The sequence below is a fragment of the Temnothorax nylanderi genome, unplaced genomic scaffold (genome assembly GCF_030848795.1).
Source record: "Temnothorax nylanderi isolate EJ_2023f unplaced genomic scaffold, tnyl_v1.0 TNYL_tig0025_pilon, whole genome shotgun sequence".
Taxonomy (NCBI): Eukaryota; Metazoa; Arthropoda; class Insecta; order Hymenoptera; family Formicidae; genus Temnothorax; species Temnothorax nylanderi.
In genome coordinates this window covers 288,906-304,859 of record NW_027249087.1, presented here as the reverse complement: position 1 = coordinate 304,859, position 15,954 = coordinate 288,906, and the positions used below count along the sequence as shown (strand labels likewise).

At 37.3% G+C, this 15,954-nt stretch overlaps 1 protein-coding gene across 4 annotated transcripts; it reads left to right on the top strand.

Annotated features, from left to right (window-relative positions):
- The first annotated feature begins 1,013 nt into the window (after positions 1-1,013).
- LOC139769860 (glycerol kinase 3) lies at positions 1,014-14,973 on the top strand. Of its 4 annotated transcripts, none has more exons than XM_071701323.1 (12): positions 1,014-1,359; positions 4,797-5,146; positions 8,830-8,909; positions 9,520-9,778; positions 10,016-10,233; positions 10,626-10,838; positions 10,911-11,021; positions 11,165-11,421; positions 11,654-11,859; positions 11,999-12,142; positions 12,254-12,340; positions 14,355-14,973. In XM_071701323.1, exons 2-12 carry the CDS (start codon positions 4,951-4,953, stop codon positions 14,450-14,452), a joined length of 1,869 nt encoding a protein of 622 aa, XP_071557424.1. In that variant the 5' UTR covers positions 1,014-1,359; positions 4,797-4,950; the 3' UTR covers positions 14,453-14,973. The 4 variants fall into 4 exon arrangements, with proteins under 4 accessions (XP_071557424.1, XP_071557425.1, XP_071557426.1 ...); XM_071701324.1 differs by having other exon boundaries at positions 1,014-1,612; XM_071701325.1 differs by lacking the exon at positions 1,014-1,359 and adding an exon at positions 1,670-1,825.
- The last annotated feature ends 981 nt before the right edge of the window (positions 14,974-15,954 follow it).

Below are 15,954 nucleotides of genomic sequence, written 5' to 3'. Positions count from 1 at the left end.
GTGAGTACTATTGAATATTGCAATGTTATAGAATAGATTATACAATGCTGGAGATTATTAATTAATTTATTAATTTAACATTAACATGCTCAAGAAACGAGAAATAGTTATTTGTATACAAAATATCTAGCTTTGTCGAAAACAGATTGTGCTGTTATTCTTTAAATATTTATTATATACAATTTGTTTCTTATTTTTAACATCTAGGACATCATAGGCACGCGCTATTTATTTCCTAACGCTCTGTATTTTCCAATAAATTACAGTTAAAAACATTTTTAATTTATTTAACATTCACGCGCGCACACATACACACACCACACATTCACACACATTAAAAAAATTCTTTTCAATCAGAATTTTTGAAAATGCTAAATAAAAATTAATTTAATTTTTTTTTTAATTTAATTTAATTTGAGATTTTTAATTTAAATCCTATTTATATTTTTTTATGTGCCATGTAATAGAAAAAAACATTTGAAAATCAAAATAAGCAAACATAAAAATCACACATAAAACACATATTGAGATACGCGGCATATAAAGTTATAAGTTCAATTCTATTCTCAGATCTAATTTAGACCGTTTTACAACGTGGACATTACAATCTTAAAATACATAAAATTATAAATAGAATTTCATTTCGAATTATAGATCGTCTAAAGCAAGTGCTTTAAAGGCGGATCTGATTTAGACTGTGGATATTACAATCTTAAAATACATAAAATTATAAATAGAATTCTGTCCCGAATTATAGATCCTGTCTAAAGTAAGTACTTTAAAGGCATCGCGTTCGAACGTAGCGCGCATTGAAATTTGAATATTCCCGCGGAACCGATTTGCGATTGACGCACAAGGCTCGTTCGCCTATTAATTTCCTTTAGTTCTTTCTTGCACTCGAAACGAGACAGACACGCGGTCAAGCGTCGGGGCCGTCGGGGGAGAGAAGGAGCGTAGAGCCCGAGTGCAGATAATGCAGGTGCAAACGAGCATGCGGAGGACTGCGCGCGCAACCGCGCGCAGCAGACGACGGCGGGCCGCGAGGAGGGCGAAAGGGTGGCGAGGGACAGGGGACAGCATGGCAATCGGCGGACACGGATTGTTTTCGTCGTCGCGTGCTCGTTGATCGCTCCCCGCTCGCGCGTGTGGTGGTGCGCGGTGTCCGCGCCAAATTTCTCGTCGTTAATCGCCGTTTTCCGCGGGGCGACGAGCGTCGCGCGCCCGAGGTATGCGCGAGCGCGCTCGTCGGGATATCGACCGGCCGTGCAATCGCTCTCGTCGCGAGGGCGATCTCGGTGTAGAGCGTCAACGGGTCACGGGTCGCCCGACTCGCCGGTCGCGACCGCGGCACCTGCAGCAGTGAGTAACCGACCCTCGGGCAACCCCTCCCCACGCCCTCACCGCTCCACGGCTTTTTCTCGTGCCTCTCCGCTCGTCCTCGTCGCTCCGCTCGGAGCTCGGAGGCGCCTCCAGCCTCCACGTGGTCGCACCGGCGCGGCGCGGCGAACCTCGCTCGCGCTCGCGCTCGGGAGAATGAGACTCAATGACATAACGCAACCTCGTCATTCCACGTGGACCAGGCGCACCTTACGGCACCTGCTGCACCTCCTCTGTGAGATTTTTCGAGACGGTAGTCTGTTATGCCTCTCCCGATACCGCGAGCGACCGTGATTGTGATGGGCAGTGATGGGAGACAGTTGATTTCCTTACAATATGTTGTTGTTAATTAGATTTTATAAATCAAACACAGAACAGAGCCATATTAGAGCCACATATCTTAAATTAAGACGGTCTTGAAATAGGAACGGACTGTGAATACGGGCCTGTGAGTATGTAATTGACTAACGTTCGATCGATTTATTTACTCTTTTTTTTTATTCTGTTTCTAGCGAAAGAGAGAATAATCCCCGCTAATATTTGAAAAGAAAAAGAAAAATCTTGGAGAAAAAATATAAATATGAAGTGAATATGTTAATCAGCTCTTCTTTGCATTGGAAAATGCGTTTGTATTTTCCACAGAATCTACTATTAGAATTGATACTTTGTTTTTATTTACTTATTTACGTATTTTTATTTTATTAAAAAAAACGTCGAAAATAAACGATACGCAACATTTTTTTGCACGCAGAATTTTCATATCGATGAGTAGTATCTTCAGGATGCTAACAGATTGGCAGTAAATTCGATCAGAAATTGTTAGCAAATTGGTCAACTGTGGCTGCGGTCCACTTGACGCTACAAATGCTTCGAAGCATTCCCCCTTCTCTTTTCTTTCAATGAAGAAAGAAGGAGAAGAAGAACGCTCCAAAGCATTTGTAGCGTCAAGTGGACCGCAGCCTGTGTCCGCATTAATCTTATATTTTGCCGATAGAGCCAGCTGACATAACCTGACAGCATATTGGCGGCAGAAAACCGAGCGGAAGCTATCGAACAGATTCCGTTCTATTTCCGCTGCCAACTCGCGTCAAACTGTGTAGCAAGTATATATCAAAGTAATGTCAAAGCTGTGTGATTTCTGCCATCTATTATATTTTGTTGATAAACTTTGCTATCCAAATAAATAGAAAAAACCAATATACGGTCGGATTTGATCTTTTGTGCCTAACAATATATTTTTCCGTGAATTTATGTATTTTCGACTACGCGCCGAACTGTCGGCCTTGAAACACAGTCTCAAGCTGAAGCTGGAATAGCTCCAGTTTGAGACTGTGTTTCTTTTAGTGTGAAGCTTTTAGTACAATCACGTAATTAAATTGATAATCAATTTAACAATACCGATACTAATAAGTATCTTTAGAATCACTGCAAGAGATATGTTGCGAAATAAAAACTTTACTATATTTCTGCCAGTATTCTGCCTCTGCCAACAGCATCGTACATGCCAAATGTATCGAATCTGTAGTCTTTTTGCTGGCAAAATTTGTATACTTTGCAGAATCTGTCTCGGACTCGGCTGGGAGCGATCGTCATATCATTGCTCGATCGGAGATTTATAAACGCTATGCAAATCTTGAAAAAATAGCTAGTAATTGCTCTGATAAGAGAGATTCCCCCACGTTAAAATTTCGAATTCCGGCGAGTCGCCGCGTTTCAATTAGCCGATCGACCCGCGAAAGTTCAAAGTTCGTCGGTTAATCGGAGAGTAATTATGCATCTTTGCACCTTGCACTTGGCATTCCTTACCACATCGTATCGTTTGAATGAATATTTAAAAATCCGTGTGTAGATAAGCGTACTTCAGGCCTGTAGAGGACTTGCGTCTTACGTATTTTGATTGCGTACATATTGCGCGCTTATAAGAGATAAAGGTGATTGCGTTAAGCGATAATGCCTGCGTTCGTTTATTCACATTGGGAGCTATTGGAAAAAATAAAATATATAAAATACACATAAAACGTGTATTATAGATTTTATTTTCCCAATAGCTCCTAAAGAGAATAAACGAACGCAGGCAATGTTTAATATTCCCAGCTTAATTTGCATCCGGTTTTTATTTGTTTCTTGGTACTCGTTAATTTCACCCTTGAACCCTTAATCTCTGTGTCGGGGCGCTGATCTTGATTGCAGCGAAGGTCCTGAATTTTATCGCGCGCGCAGTTTTGAACGTCCGCGCCACGAAGGGCATGCAACGCCACCGTTGCATGCACATTGCGCGATGCATTTTAGTTTAGGGTCTCGGCCGCTAGGCGGTCATCACCTTGTACTCCACAGCGATTATTCAACTAAAAAATTATGAAAATTATGTTAAAACGTCTCTAAATTGCATTTCAATAATCTACATGTATAATAGTTACATTCTAGAATTCATTATTGGCGTCGGTCGTAAGGATTTCGGGGACCGAAATAGAGCTGGTAGGATGGCTTCGTCGTCATGGGGTTTCTCGCTAGCACTCGGGTGCGATGCAATTCGTATATAAGGACGGACCGTAGCTGATACTCCCGGGTAGTCTGATGCTTCTCAGGAAAAACTACGAACGCATATATGCGGCCTCTCTTCTTCGCTTTATACGATGTCTCTGTTCAGCATCATATGTCTCCAGTACTCACGTTCAGTTCGAAAACCACGTGCGTACAGGTTTAAAACCACAAAAAAAAAATCGGGTCGGTATTGCTTGTTTGTGTCACTAAAGAAAAAATGAACTGAGGAAGCGAGGATCGACTATCTCTTTTGCAAAAAATTTCACCATTTCTTTTATATTTATAACATCGCGTTTTATAAAACGACATCGTCGGAAATTCTATATATATAATTGTACATTATATATTTTTTTAAATAAAAGCACGTGGATTGAGACCGAATCGCGCGTATTGTTTTAAGAGAACAAAATTTTGTCGCCGTATTAATTTCTGTATAATTAAACGTAAATTGGCGATTCGATACGTAAGCGAAGCCATAGAGCCGAGATGTATCTTTAAACTTTAAAGCACGTCGCTTCTTTCCTGCGGAGAGAAAATACCCTTTGGCGGGTTTTTTTTTGGTGTCATATGGTCAGATGGGCGTAGCCTAAGCAAACGTGAACGTTGACCGTCCGCATGGGTATGAGGAAACACTCTCGGTATCGGACTGCGTACGGCTAATTCGGGACCTGGCCGTGACCACGACACGAGACTGTCGCCCGAGTACGGAGTACGCAAGGGGGGGGGGGGAGAAAAAAAAGCGAGAGGGGCCGCGAGACGGCGGAGGTACCCTGGTCAGGTCGCCGACGATTTCCTCGCATTCCGGCGAACGAGCACGCCTGGCGCACTTACTTAGGTGCGTGACATTCGAGTAATCGTTTGTTTTCTCGCGATTCTAGGAAACGACGTCATTTTAGAGAAGGACGTTGTTCGATCGTCGATTCGTTGCAATAATTACGACGAGAGAGAAGAAAATATCGGATATAGCGAGACTCGCGAGGAGTTATCGTTATCACGCCGGCGGCCGAAGGAGAAGAGGATCCACGGTGATTCATGGAGCGGGAGGAGGCGAACGGAAATGCGGAAGGGGACGCGAACGGGGATACGGAGGATACGGCGACCGCGAGCGAGCGTGGCACTCCGGAAGGGTTCGATTCCCTCGAGGACTCGACCGCGTCGCTGGAGATGGAACAGTCGGAGACCGGTCGGAGGACGAGTATCTTCAAGTATTACTCGTACAGGAACGCAGGTGAGTTGCCCGATGCCTGTCGCCTGTCCGCGCGGTGCGCAGATAACGGCAAACCGGATTCGAGAGGATTTAATGTCGCGCTGAACGGCGCGAAATCGCATCGCGCTCTCCTAATAGCTCTAGTGAAAGATATAAATCGACTCGAGAGAATCTAACAATCTTTCTGCTCGACCGCGAGCAACTTTGAAACTTCGAGGTGACAGTCGGCGATCATCGGACTCGCGCGGATAAACTGCGCGCGACGTCAACTGAAGCGAGAAACGCGCGTCTGTCGATTTGTTAAAATTCAAAGTCGAACGCGTGTGTGTATGTATGTGATATCGTGCGCTGCGCGACACTCCGGACTTTAGACCGGTCTCGCCGGTCCGATGAGAATCGAATGCAGATAAGGATAATGACGTAGCTCTTATACTGATTGTGAGTCCACGGAATTCGACTCGAACTTGGTGAACTCAACCGTTTTTTAATCGAATTTCTCGTGCCGCGGTTTCGGATGAATGAAATGTGTCCGTACATTCTCGCCCATATGCTGAAGATATATCGAACGCATGAAATAAACACACTTTGTGTCGTTCGTCTGTTCGTATACTTATTCATTAACTCGTGGATCGTGATCAACACAATACGGCGAATCTGCCATTGATCACGGTAATAGCGTCAACACATTCTCATTGCGTAAACATGACCGAGGGAATCTTTGAACTTTGATATATTACAATTACAATAAAGACGTCAATTTAAAAGACAGGGGATTTCCTAATGTCTTAACGTGTGAACTTGCGAATATATCGAATGTAACCGGAGACCCGTATACTCTTCGTATTTAAATATTCGCGCCTCTTGACTGTTTATAATAAATTGTTTTTATTTCTTACAATAATTATATATTAATTAATAAATTAATAAATTAATGATAAAAATATATACATACTATTAGTTTCTATAATAAATTAAAAATAAGATATAGATACTAATTTTTTATAATAATAAAAATTTGCGCGCAAATTCATGTATTAGGACATCTCGTGTGTACTTTTATCATCGATAGAAATGTTAGCGAACACGTTACTTATCGTAATATTTCTCTGATTAGTTTTATTTTAAAATTTTTCTAAATTTTATTTAAAAAAATTTAGATGTTCTCTCTAAATCTGAATGAATAATCGCTGATTCAGATGTAGAGAGTTTCCTTTTAAAATGTGTGTGTGTGTGTGTGTGTGTGTGTGTGTGTGTGTGTGTGTGTGTGTGTGTGTGTGTGTGTGTGTGTGTGCGCGCGCGCGCGCGCGCGCGCGCGGGTGTGTGAGAGAGATTTTATTATCAATGCTCTCTCCAATTACATCTTCAGAGAATGACTCGAAAGGAGAGATTCTCTCTTGCCAATACAAAACCACGAGTGCCAATCTTCTTCATGGTCATAATGTGTTCGTTCTGCTAAAAATACAGCACGTTAATACACGTGCTGTCGCATAATATAGAATGTATGTGTACAATATATTCAGTACGGTATAATTATGTTATATCTTCATCAGAGAGCTGGGGATTGACACAGTAAATCATCAAAGAGAATTACGATGTACGCGAATTATTTGAATTATTAACTCGCGTTCATTACTTTCAATTTAACCAATACTCCAATCCTTTTATCAATAATTCGTAGTAATAACTTTGCATGTATCTAGAAGTCTCTAAATACTAATTCAAGGTACAAACGCGCGATACAAACTAATGTCTAATTAATATGGCGTTAAACATCATGCTTTGAAGGAAAATCTGATGCACGTAGATTACATTTATTTTTAAGAAGAATTTAAAAGAAGAAGCAGAATTTAAAAAGAAATATTAGCGCAGGTGGTGTTAAACAAAACGTAAGCGAGAAAATTGATGGCCCGGATGATCGCGTGCGGTATCACGAGATCTGTCTAGTTCTCGCGAAAAGATATATTTTTTAGCTGGCGGGCAACCGCAACAGACGACGTTAACGAATTACGTGTTATAACCGAAGGCGTGTACACGAGATTAGACGTATCAGCCGTTTACTTACGTCACTTACGATATCGAAATAAAAAATGCATTCTTTTTCTCTCGTACCGACCTCCCATGATATTGCGGGTCACCGCCGATGAGATCCGTTTCATCGGATTTCGTAACCGAGATTATAATGCAAATCGTATATTTTGTTCCAATTAATCTTACGGCTGTTAACGTTCCCCTCGGCGATTTTCAATATTTGGACTGTTTGTAACAGTGCTGTTTCTAAGCTGAAATTATGTCAGAAGATTTGACAAATCTGCCATAATATTCACGGTTGAATGATGTAATATTGGGATTATCAAATAATAACGTCTTTTGATGAACATCTGTCGCAGATAATCGAGAAAATCTAAACATAACTAATCCTTGCATCCGGTTTGCATAATAATTATCTTTTATTGATACGTAGAAACGCAAGATTGATGATAATGCATCTTGATAAACTCAATCGATAGAATTGTCAAGGAATCTTGCAATTGATTGCTCGGTGATATCGCGAATTATAAATGTGCAGAATAATTACGTTAAAATTTTAATAATTTTTAAGTTACGTTCTAACGCTGTCACGTGGATAGCTAGTTATTCTGCGTTATTGTCTTTTCCATCTATTTTTCTTCAGGCAATCGTTGATCAAAATTATATCATTGTTTAGAGGAAAATATCGCCTCGGAGTAAATTAAAGAATCTTGTACGAGGGTCGGTATGAAAGTAATGACTCCTAATTTTTTTTCTTTTGAATCTGGTGCCACAAAAAATTTTGCTTTTCACTGAGTTGTTACTTGAAGTCTCTATAGTTGCATTATGTTGAATGGCGTTGTGATCAGTTACGTGACTGTGCCACACAACAATTCAAACCGGTGTGTGTTTCAGATATGCATACCAAACAAAAGCAGTGATTGAATTTCTTGCCGTGGAAGAAATGAGTCTGGAACGCTTTAATCCTATATTAATTCTTCGGAGAAACTAGTTTCTTGAAGGTGAAACTAGTTTTATTCTTTTCCACTACAAATAATACCCAGAGAACACGTTTTAATATGCTGCAACGAACAGGAATTTGATTTCCCAATCAGTCTATCTGTATCAGTCTATAGACATACAGGATAATGATGTCTTAATGTGTAAATCAATAAATAGTGAAAGAACTTTTATTGAAAAATATCAGGATGAAGAAAGTATATTGTTCTAAAGAAAAAGCGTATCAGGATTTAATTGCTATGTCTTCACTGTCAGACAAGGAGAACGAAGTGCACCTATAAATTCGTGTCTTTCGATAAAAAAAAAACGGATTTTATCCTAGTTCGTTTCATTTTAGATTGATGATAAAGCCGCGAAAAAAACGCGTTTGTCTTGTCTTTATTTTATGTATTTCAGATTTATATAAGCGTGGATTTACATATTTATATATTATATTAATTATATATCGACGATCTTTTATTCTTTACCATACGTTTAATACGAGACGTTTTACACGATTCGTCCTTAATCTTGACTGAAATGATAGCGTTTATTACATTTCTTCAAGCCTCTTTATTAGTGTCGCAGGCGTTTTTATTGCGGGCGTTTAAAAGCGTTTTCTTACTCCTTCGAATGATTTTTATAAGATATGTATTTAAAAATACCTGATAATAATCTTTTTTTTTTTTTTTTTTCAGATACAATGCCGAGCACGGTGAAAAAAATAGGACCCCTTGTCGGCGTAGTTGATGTTGGCACGCGGACTGTTCGCTTTGTGGTAAGATTATTGTAAAGTGGTTGCTCTCGTTATCACGTTATAATTTTCCACGCTTCCAAATGTTTACCCAGACCTGTCGTGAGGATTCCGTGATTTTCAGCGCGATAAATAATTAGTCGGAAATGAAAAGGCGATATCAACTAAGCATATAATTAATTGCAGCTTAGATTTCACTGATCAACAACGATTTATGGGAGGTAATAAACGTATAATTGTCGTGCGCGAATAGCATATAATGTGGCAGTGTCCTTCAAACAGATTTTCGCGAGATCACATTCGCAAGGCCCCGGAGTCTTTATAGAAACGTCTAATTCTCTCAAGATCTATCTAAATAATTACATTAACAAATAAACGTTAAGATATTTAATCACAAATTCTAAAAGCTGTATATAACTGTTAGAAAAAAGTATTAATAAAATTTCTTTCGCGTCTATGTTAACAAGATAAAAATTTCAGTTTTATATTTTCGCATGATGTAGATTTTTGTGAAATACGCGTGAATTAACAAACCGTCGTCCTTCTTTGACGAATACTCGTGCACTTTAGTTTTATCGAATCATCGTTGTTTAAACAGTTATATATAAGCCTAAAGTGCGAATTGTGTCTGCAGGTATTTAATGCAAAGCACGTCGCGGAGGTTGCGTCTCATCAAATCGACATAGAGCAAATCAGTCCGCAAGAGGGGTGGGTGGAACAGGATCCCAAAGAGATTCTTTTCGCGGTAAAAGTCTGCATTAAGGACGTAATTCGCAAATTGGACGTGCTGGGTATGAAGATCGACGAAATCGTTACAGTGGGTATTACCAACCAGAGAGAAACTACGGTAGCGTGGGACGCGATTACCGGCGACCCGCTTTATAATGCCATAGGTGGGTAGAGACTCGCTTTCATAGTAATATATTTACGGGAGAAAACTGTTTTTTCGCGGAAGAAAAACCTGAAAAATCTGGTTTATTGAATATGTAGGATGTTTCACACGTGTCTTGATTGATTTATTTCACGAGAGATCTTTGGAAAAGTAATTCTTCAAAATAAATTCGAACAAAGAAAAACCAAAGTTGTTTGATTAATATCCGATCAGTTTCTGAAACGTAATTCTATTTCAGTGTGGTCCGACATCAGAACTGACACGATTGTAGACCAGGTCATAGCGAAATTTCCGGATCAGAGTAAGAATCATTTGAAACCCTTATGCGGCTTGCCCGTGAGCCCGTACTTCTCGGCTTTGAAGATTCGTTGGTTGAAGGACAACGTGCCGGCCGTAAGGAAAGCAATTCGCGAGAGGCGATGCAAAGTGGGGACCATGGATACGTGGGTTGTTTGGGTACGTGACGAAGAGATATTACAGTAAAATATTAGTAATAATTAACGAGTATGATTCGATTAGGTTATCCAATCTGTTATCCAATTAGTGTATTAATTAATACCTGCCATATTTAGACTTGCTGTATTGAGTACGAAGAAAATTATCACTAATATTAGATACTAATTGAATAGCGCACTGCTATGTATTACAAGAATTGTTATTTATTGTTAACATTCGAGATATTGTACACAATTCTCGAGAAATTAGCGTACAAATTATTCTTGACAGTCGATTTGTTCCTTGACTTGTATCTAGCTAAAGAAATTAACAACATTACAATGAAGGAAATTGCGTAAGCACGTGAATTTTTTTTATATGGAATTAATTTTATAATGGAAAAATCATTGCAGAACTTAACGGGAGCCAAAGACGGTGGGCTATATATCACTGATGTTACGAACGCGTCGAGAACGATGTTAATGAATATTGAAACGCTCTCCTGGGATCCTACGTTATGCAGATATTTCGACATTCCTATGCAAATGCTACCGGAGATCAAGAGCAGTTCCGAGATATACGGCAAAATCATGATCGGTCCGCTAGCCGGCATTCCCATATCCGGCGTACGTAAGACTTTGCAATGAAAACAACAGATGTAGAATATACCTTTCTATTTCATCTCCTTTCTCTATTAGATTTTAGGAAATCAACAATCTGCTTTGGTCGGGCAGAATTGCTTGAAGAAAGGCCAAGCGAAAAATACGTATAGGAGTGGCTGCTTTCTACTGTGTAACACGGGGCATACTGTACGTAATTCCTAAGTATTCATAAATGTGTTTAAAGCTTAGAAAATTTTAATTTGATTCATTCTTCTTGATCTCGTTCACATTAAACTTCTCATCGTTTTACTTATCGATTATTTCACTGTATTACTATATATTTTTTTCAGAGAGTATATTCTTCTCATGGATTGGTTACAACCGTCGCATATCAGTTAGGTCCGAAGAGTCCACCTGTCTATGCCTTGGAAGGTTCAATCGCGGTTGCAGGTGCAGCTATTAAATGGCTACGGGATAACATGAAGCTCATAAAGGATGTTCATGAAAGTGAACATTTGGCTCAAAGTGTATTTAGCACGGGAGATGTCTACTTCGTGCCTGCTTTCTCAGGGTTATATGCACCTTATTGGAGAAAAGATGCAAGGGGGTTGGTAGAATTTTGTAAAAATTGCTCGGATTACTTCTTGAGTCTTTTTCATTCTGTAGATATATATACGCAATATAGAAACTGAAATTATTTGTGGAGATATTCGTAAAAAATATAACATTTATAAACAATGATGCATTTTACATTCAAGATATTTTATTTGATCGAAAGTCTTTAATATCAAATGAAAGTAATTAGATATATTCAAAAAGATCTGATTTTTTTCTTCCAGAATAATTTGTGGACTTACTGCGTTTACCACGAAGCAACACATAATCAGGGCGTCCCTCGAAGCGGTATGCTTCCAAACCAGAGACATTCTCGAGGCGATGTACAAAGATTGCGGATTTCCGTTAACGAAGTTAAACACGGACGGAAAAATGTCGACTAATAATCTCCTTATGCAACTACAGGCCGACCTATGTGGTACACCAGTATGTAAGTATGATTGATCGTAAATTACAGCCAGATTTATGAGCAAGATGAAATATGACTAATGTAGTAACATTTATTTATATATTATCTTGAGTTCTATTGCGCTTCTAGAAATTAACTGTGTTTCTGTTTCGACGAACAGTTAGATCAACTATGCCTGACATCACGGCCTTAGGTGTAGCGATGGCTGCCGGACACGCTGAAGGGATAGATGTTTGGGATTTGGAAGGCGAGGAAGTAGAAACAGTGCCAACCGATACTTTTCTTCCGACTACCACGCCGGAAGGTAAATTTTTAAATTGTGTAGTTTAAAAATCTGTCACGATTAATTTTTCTGTAAATGTACAATACGTAATTACCATATAACTTTAGTTGTACCCTTTCTTTCTTCTTGTAGAAAGAGACGCGAGGTATAAGAAATGGAAAATGGCAGTAGAAAGGAGCCTAGGTTGGGCGACAGGAAAAATGTCCGATCAAATGACAGGTAAATGTAAAACCATCAAACAAGTAAAGTCCGAGGTGTCTGGTGTGATTGAGGCCGCTCTGTTTAAATATTCTTCACCGACTATTTGACAAGGGAACAACTTTCTGCGCTTCTTTTTTTTAAACGTATTATTATGTATATATGCATTTGTGTGCTTATGTAAATAAAAAGATATATTTATTTTACAACTATTAAACATAAGCATATCACGTATAGCTTGTTAGAAGTAAATTTTATTATAAAATTAATATTGCGATATATTCAAAATAACTATCTTTTTTATTGTTAAGATTTCGTGTCTATCGCATTATTCTGTGATTCTGTCGCATTATGCTTATTTCACTGTAGTATTCTGCTTTCTTTCGCTTATGTACTTTTTTGCGTTTTGTGTCTACTATTTCTATATTTGTTTACTTATTCTGCTTATATTTCTGTAAATAAAAATTGATTTTAATTTTCCCTTTTATGTATAAAAATGTTCAATTGAGACTGATTAATATTTTACACCGTAATTATAAAGATGTACTTATATGCAATGTATATTACTTTTGATCTTGTTTTAAGCAATTGTGTTATATTCATGTACTTATGTTTATATAATGTACTTTGTTTATATAATGTACTTTGAACATATGTCATTGAACATATTTAATTAAGTTTTAGGAAAATTTAGTTGTAGATACTGCGTGATAATTTGATAATTATCATCGTAATGTAATTATATCATTACATTACGACGAGAACTAATATCATTTTGTGATTATAAAAAGTTCAAGTTTTCAATGTCACAAATTTAACACAGTTTTTTCGGAAATCATGAAAATGTCAATTATAAATAATCGCATGCGTTGATATAATATACGAAACTATTTAGAAGATAATGCGATTATATTTTGGACAAAAGTGTAAAGTGTGCGCGCGTATGTATAAATTCTGTGTAACAAGTAGAGATTACATTAATTAAGAAGATCTCTGGTGAAAAAAATAGGTATCAGATTTAAGTGCAATGACGAATATTTATATCAATCATTTGAGAACAATGACCCTTTAAATCTTTGAAAGTTTATAAGATGCAACATATGAATTCATCGGTAATCAAACTGAGTACGTATTAAACTGGATACATATTACCCAGGGTATCAGTATATATTATATAGATAAATGTATATATTGTATAACGATATATAAGTTGCTTTCCATGGCATTTACACTCAAGTGATCTGAATCATTCAGTTATGTGAGTATTTTATACTCAGATAAGATGTCATTTTGTACTTACCTGCTTATTTTGGTGACAAAGCTATCGCATAACAATACAGATTCATAATGTAAGTCACTTTTAATGTGAGTCTTAGACTCACTAAAGCACACGGTTTCGATTGTGGGTAAAAAACTCAGTTGAATCTCACTTACTAGCATGCAAAAAGAACATACATTTAACAAGTTATGACGTCACAAGTGAGAATTATCTGAGTTTCGATGTAAATGGAAAGCAACTATAAGCTAAACTAACTAATTGAACCATTTTCTGCTGATCAAGTTTAAAAATCGGTGATTATTTAAATCTTATGAATCTTTATATACCGATTGTCAACATTTAACGTATGATCGTATATTTCGTGGCATTAATTTCAAAACAATTTTCAAATTTATCGCGTTTATAAAACGTAAATAAGACATTTATAAAAACTAATGCGACGTAACAGAAGAATATTTATGATGTTCCTGATGTTTAACGAACCAAGCAAAGGGAGGCTGTCTTTGTCCTTGAATAATATAAAAAATTGAAAGTGTCAAAGTCATCTGGACTTGACATAGAAAAAATGTACACAGTTTTTCAAATCATAATGTTGATTAACTTTAGACATTGTCATATCAAATATTTTCAATGATATTCGCTGATAAATCCGATGTTTTACAATGACGTAAATTATTCCCATCACGCTTCCTGACTTTTTCACAGAAATCTTTACGTGGACTTATAAGCAATATATATTTTCCCTTGATGTTTCAGATGAAAGGTACTGCATACTGGCGTCCATTCCTGCCAGTTGGTACTTAATATCGAGCTTCGTTTTACTGCGGTTAAGTCATTATATAGCGAACCGGTGACGGCAAGTCAACATTATCGATGCGCAAGTTACCCTAGACGGCAGATAGCCCTAATTGCAGTCCAGAAGAAAACTTAGCGAAGTGACGTAAAACTTACACTCACTCATACGTGCGTCGGCGGGTACGACGACGAGTATCATGAAATGAGCAGAAGGATAAAAATTGCTTCTTTAGAATAAATATGTTCCATACTCTTCGGTGCGCCTCATCGGCGCTAACGTTCCACAATCGAGGACAAGTAATGCCAGTCACTGGTCTCTGGATTTTGGAAATTAACGCAGTCAGCACAAAATATTGTACATTATATGTTATTTATAATTTCATTTTATTCTCCGTGAAATAATGATATCCGATTTCCTGTGGGATATGTGATGAAATAATATCCCAGAATTTTTCGTGTGATCTGTATTTTGAATTTACTTCGTCGCATGCACGTAATTCTGTCTTTGTTAATATTATTATTTATTGTAAAGATTATATGTATACAATTTTCAATTATATGTACCATAGAGAACAGGCAACGCTGTTTTTTTTTTCGTGATTTTGTGGATTTTATTCCCTTTATACTGTTCGTGATCCAGTTCAGGATATTATTCCGACGGGAGTAAAATATATTTAACTCGATAAACGCTGAAACTGAAATAACGTGGAATAAACATTTCTAATAATACGTAAATAAAGAAATATCAATAAATATAAATACAGATACATTAATTGTCATGTATATACGTTTTATTATTTTTCCTCTGGGATTACAAGTTGTTTTTTTTTTAATAAACTCTTTTTACACATTTTACATATAAGATGGCCTTACACGTTTCTCCATTCTCATACACGCTCTGTCTTGTCTCGCTCTTCCCTACAACCCACAAATCCTGAAACCTAATTCTAGGCTTACAATTAAGATCATTCACTCGCTCGCCACCCACTCGTTCGCTGCGTGTAATTATAGTTCATATTAGAGTCTATTGCACTGCAATCTGCAACCCAGTAGAAAATAGTGTACTTACGGTCTACTAGATGCCTGCAATTGCCGGATCAATTTGCGCGACTTGACAACAAGAAGTAATAATCAATCTAAGAATAAAATAAACATTTTCACGCGCTACGGAAGACAACAAAGTTGTCTCGAAATTCCCTGCTTAAATATTAATATCTTTTCGGGACTCTTCGAATTCGAATTTCAGAATTCAGAATTTCGAATTCGGTTTGAACCACTAATAATTCATATACATTATTATTAAAATTATATTTTTAATTAATATAAAACATCTAATAATTTATACATATTATTAAAACTTTATCTATAATTAACATAAAACTGATAAAACAATAATTTATATACATTATTATTAAAATTATTAAAATAAAGATATATCAAGAAAGAATACCCACGCATTAAATACATATCAAAATACAAAATACATACATAATGAGTTTTCTAATATGTATTTAGTATGTAAGTGTGTTTTGATCATCTAAATGTTTTTCGTACTTCGCAA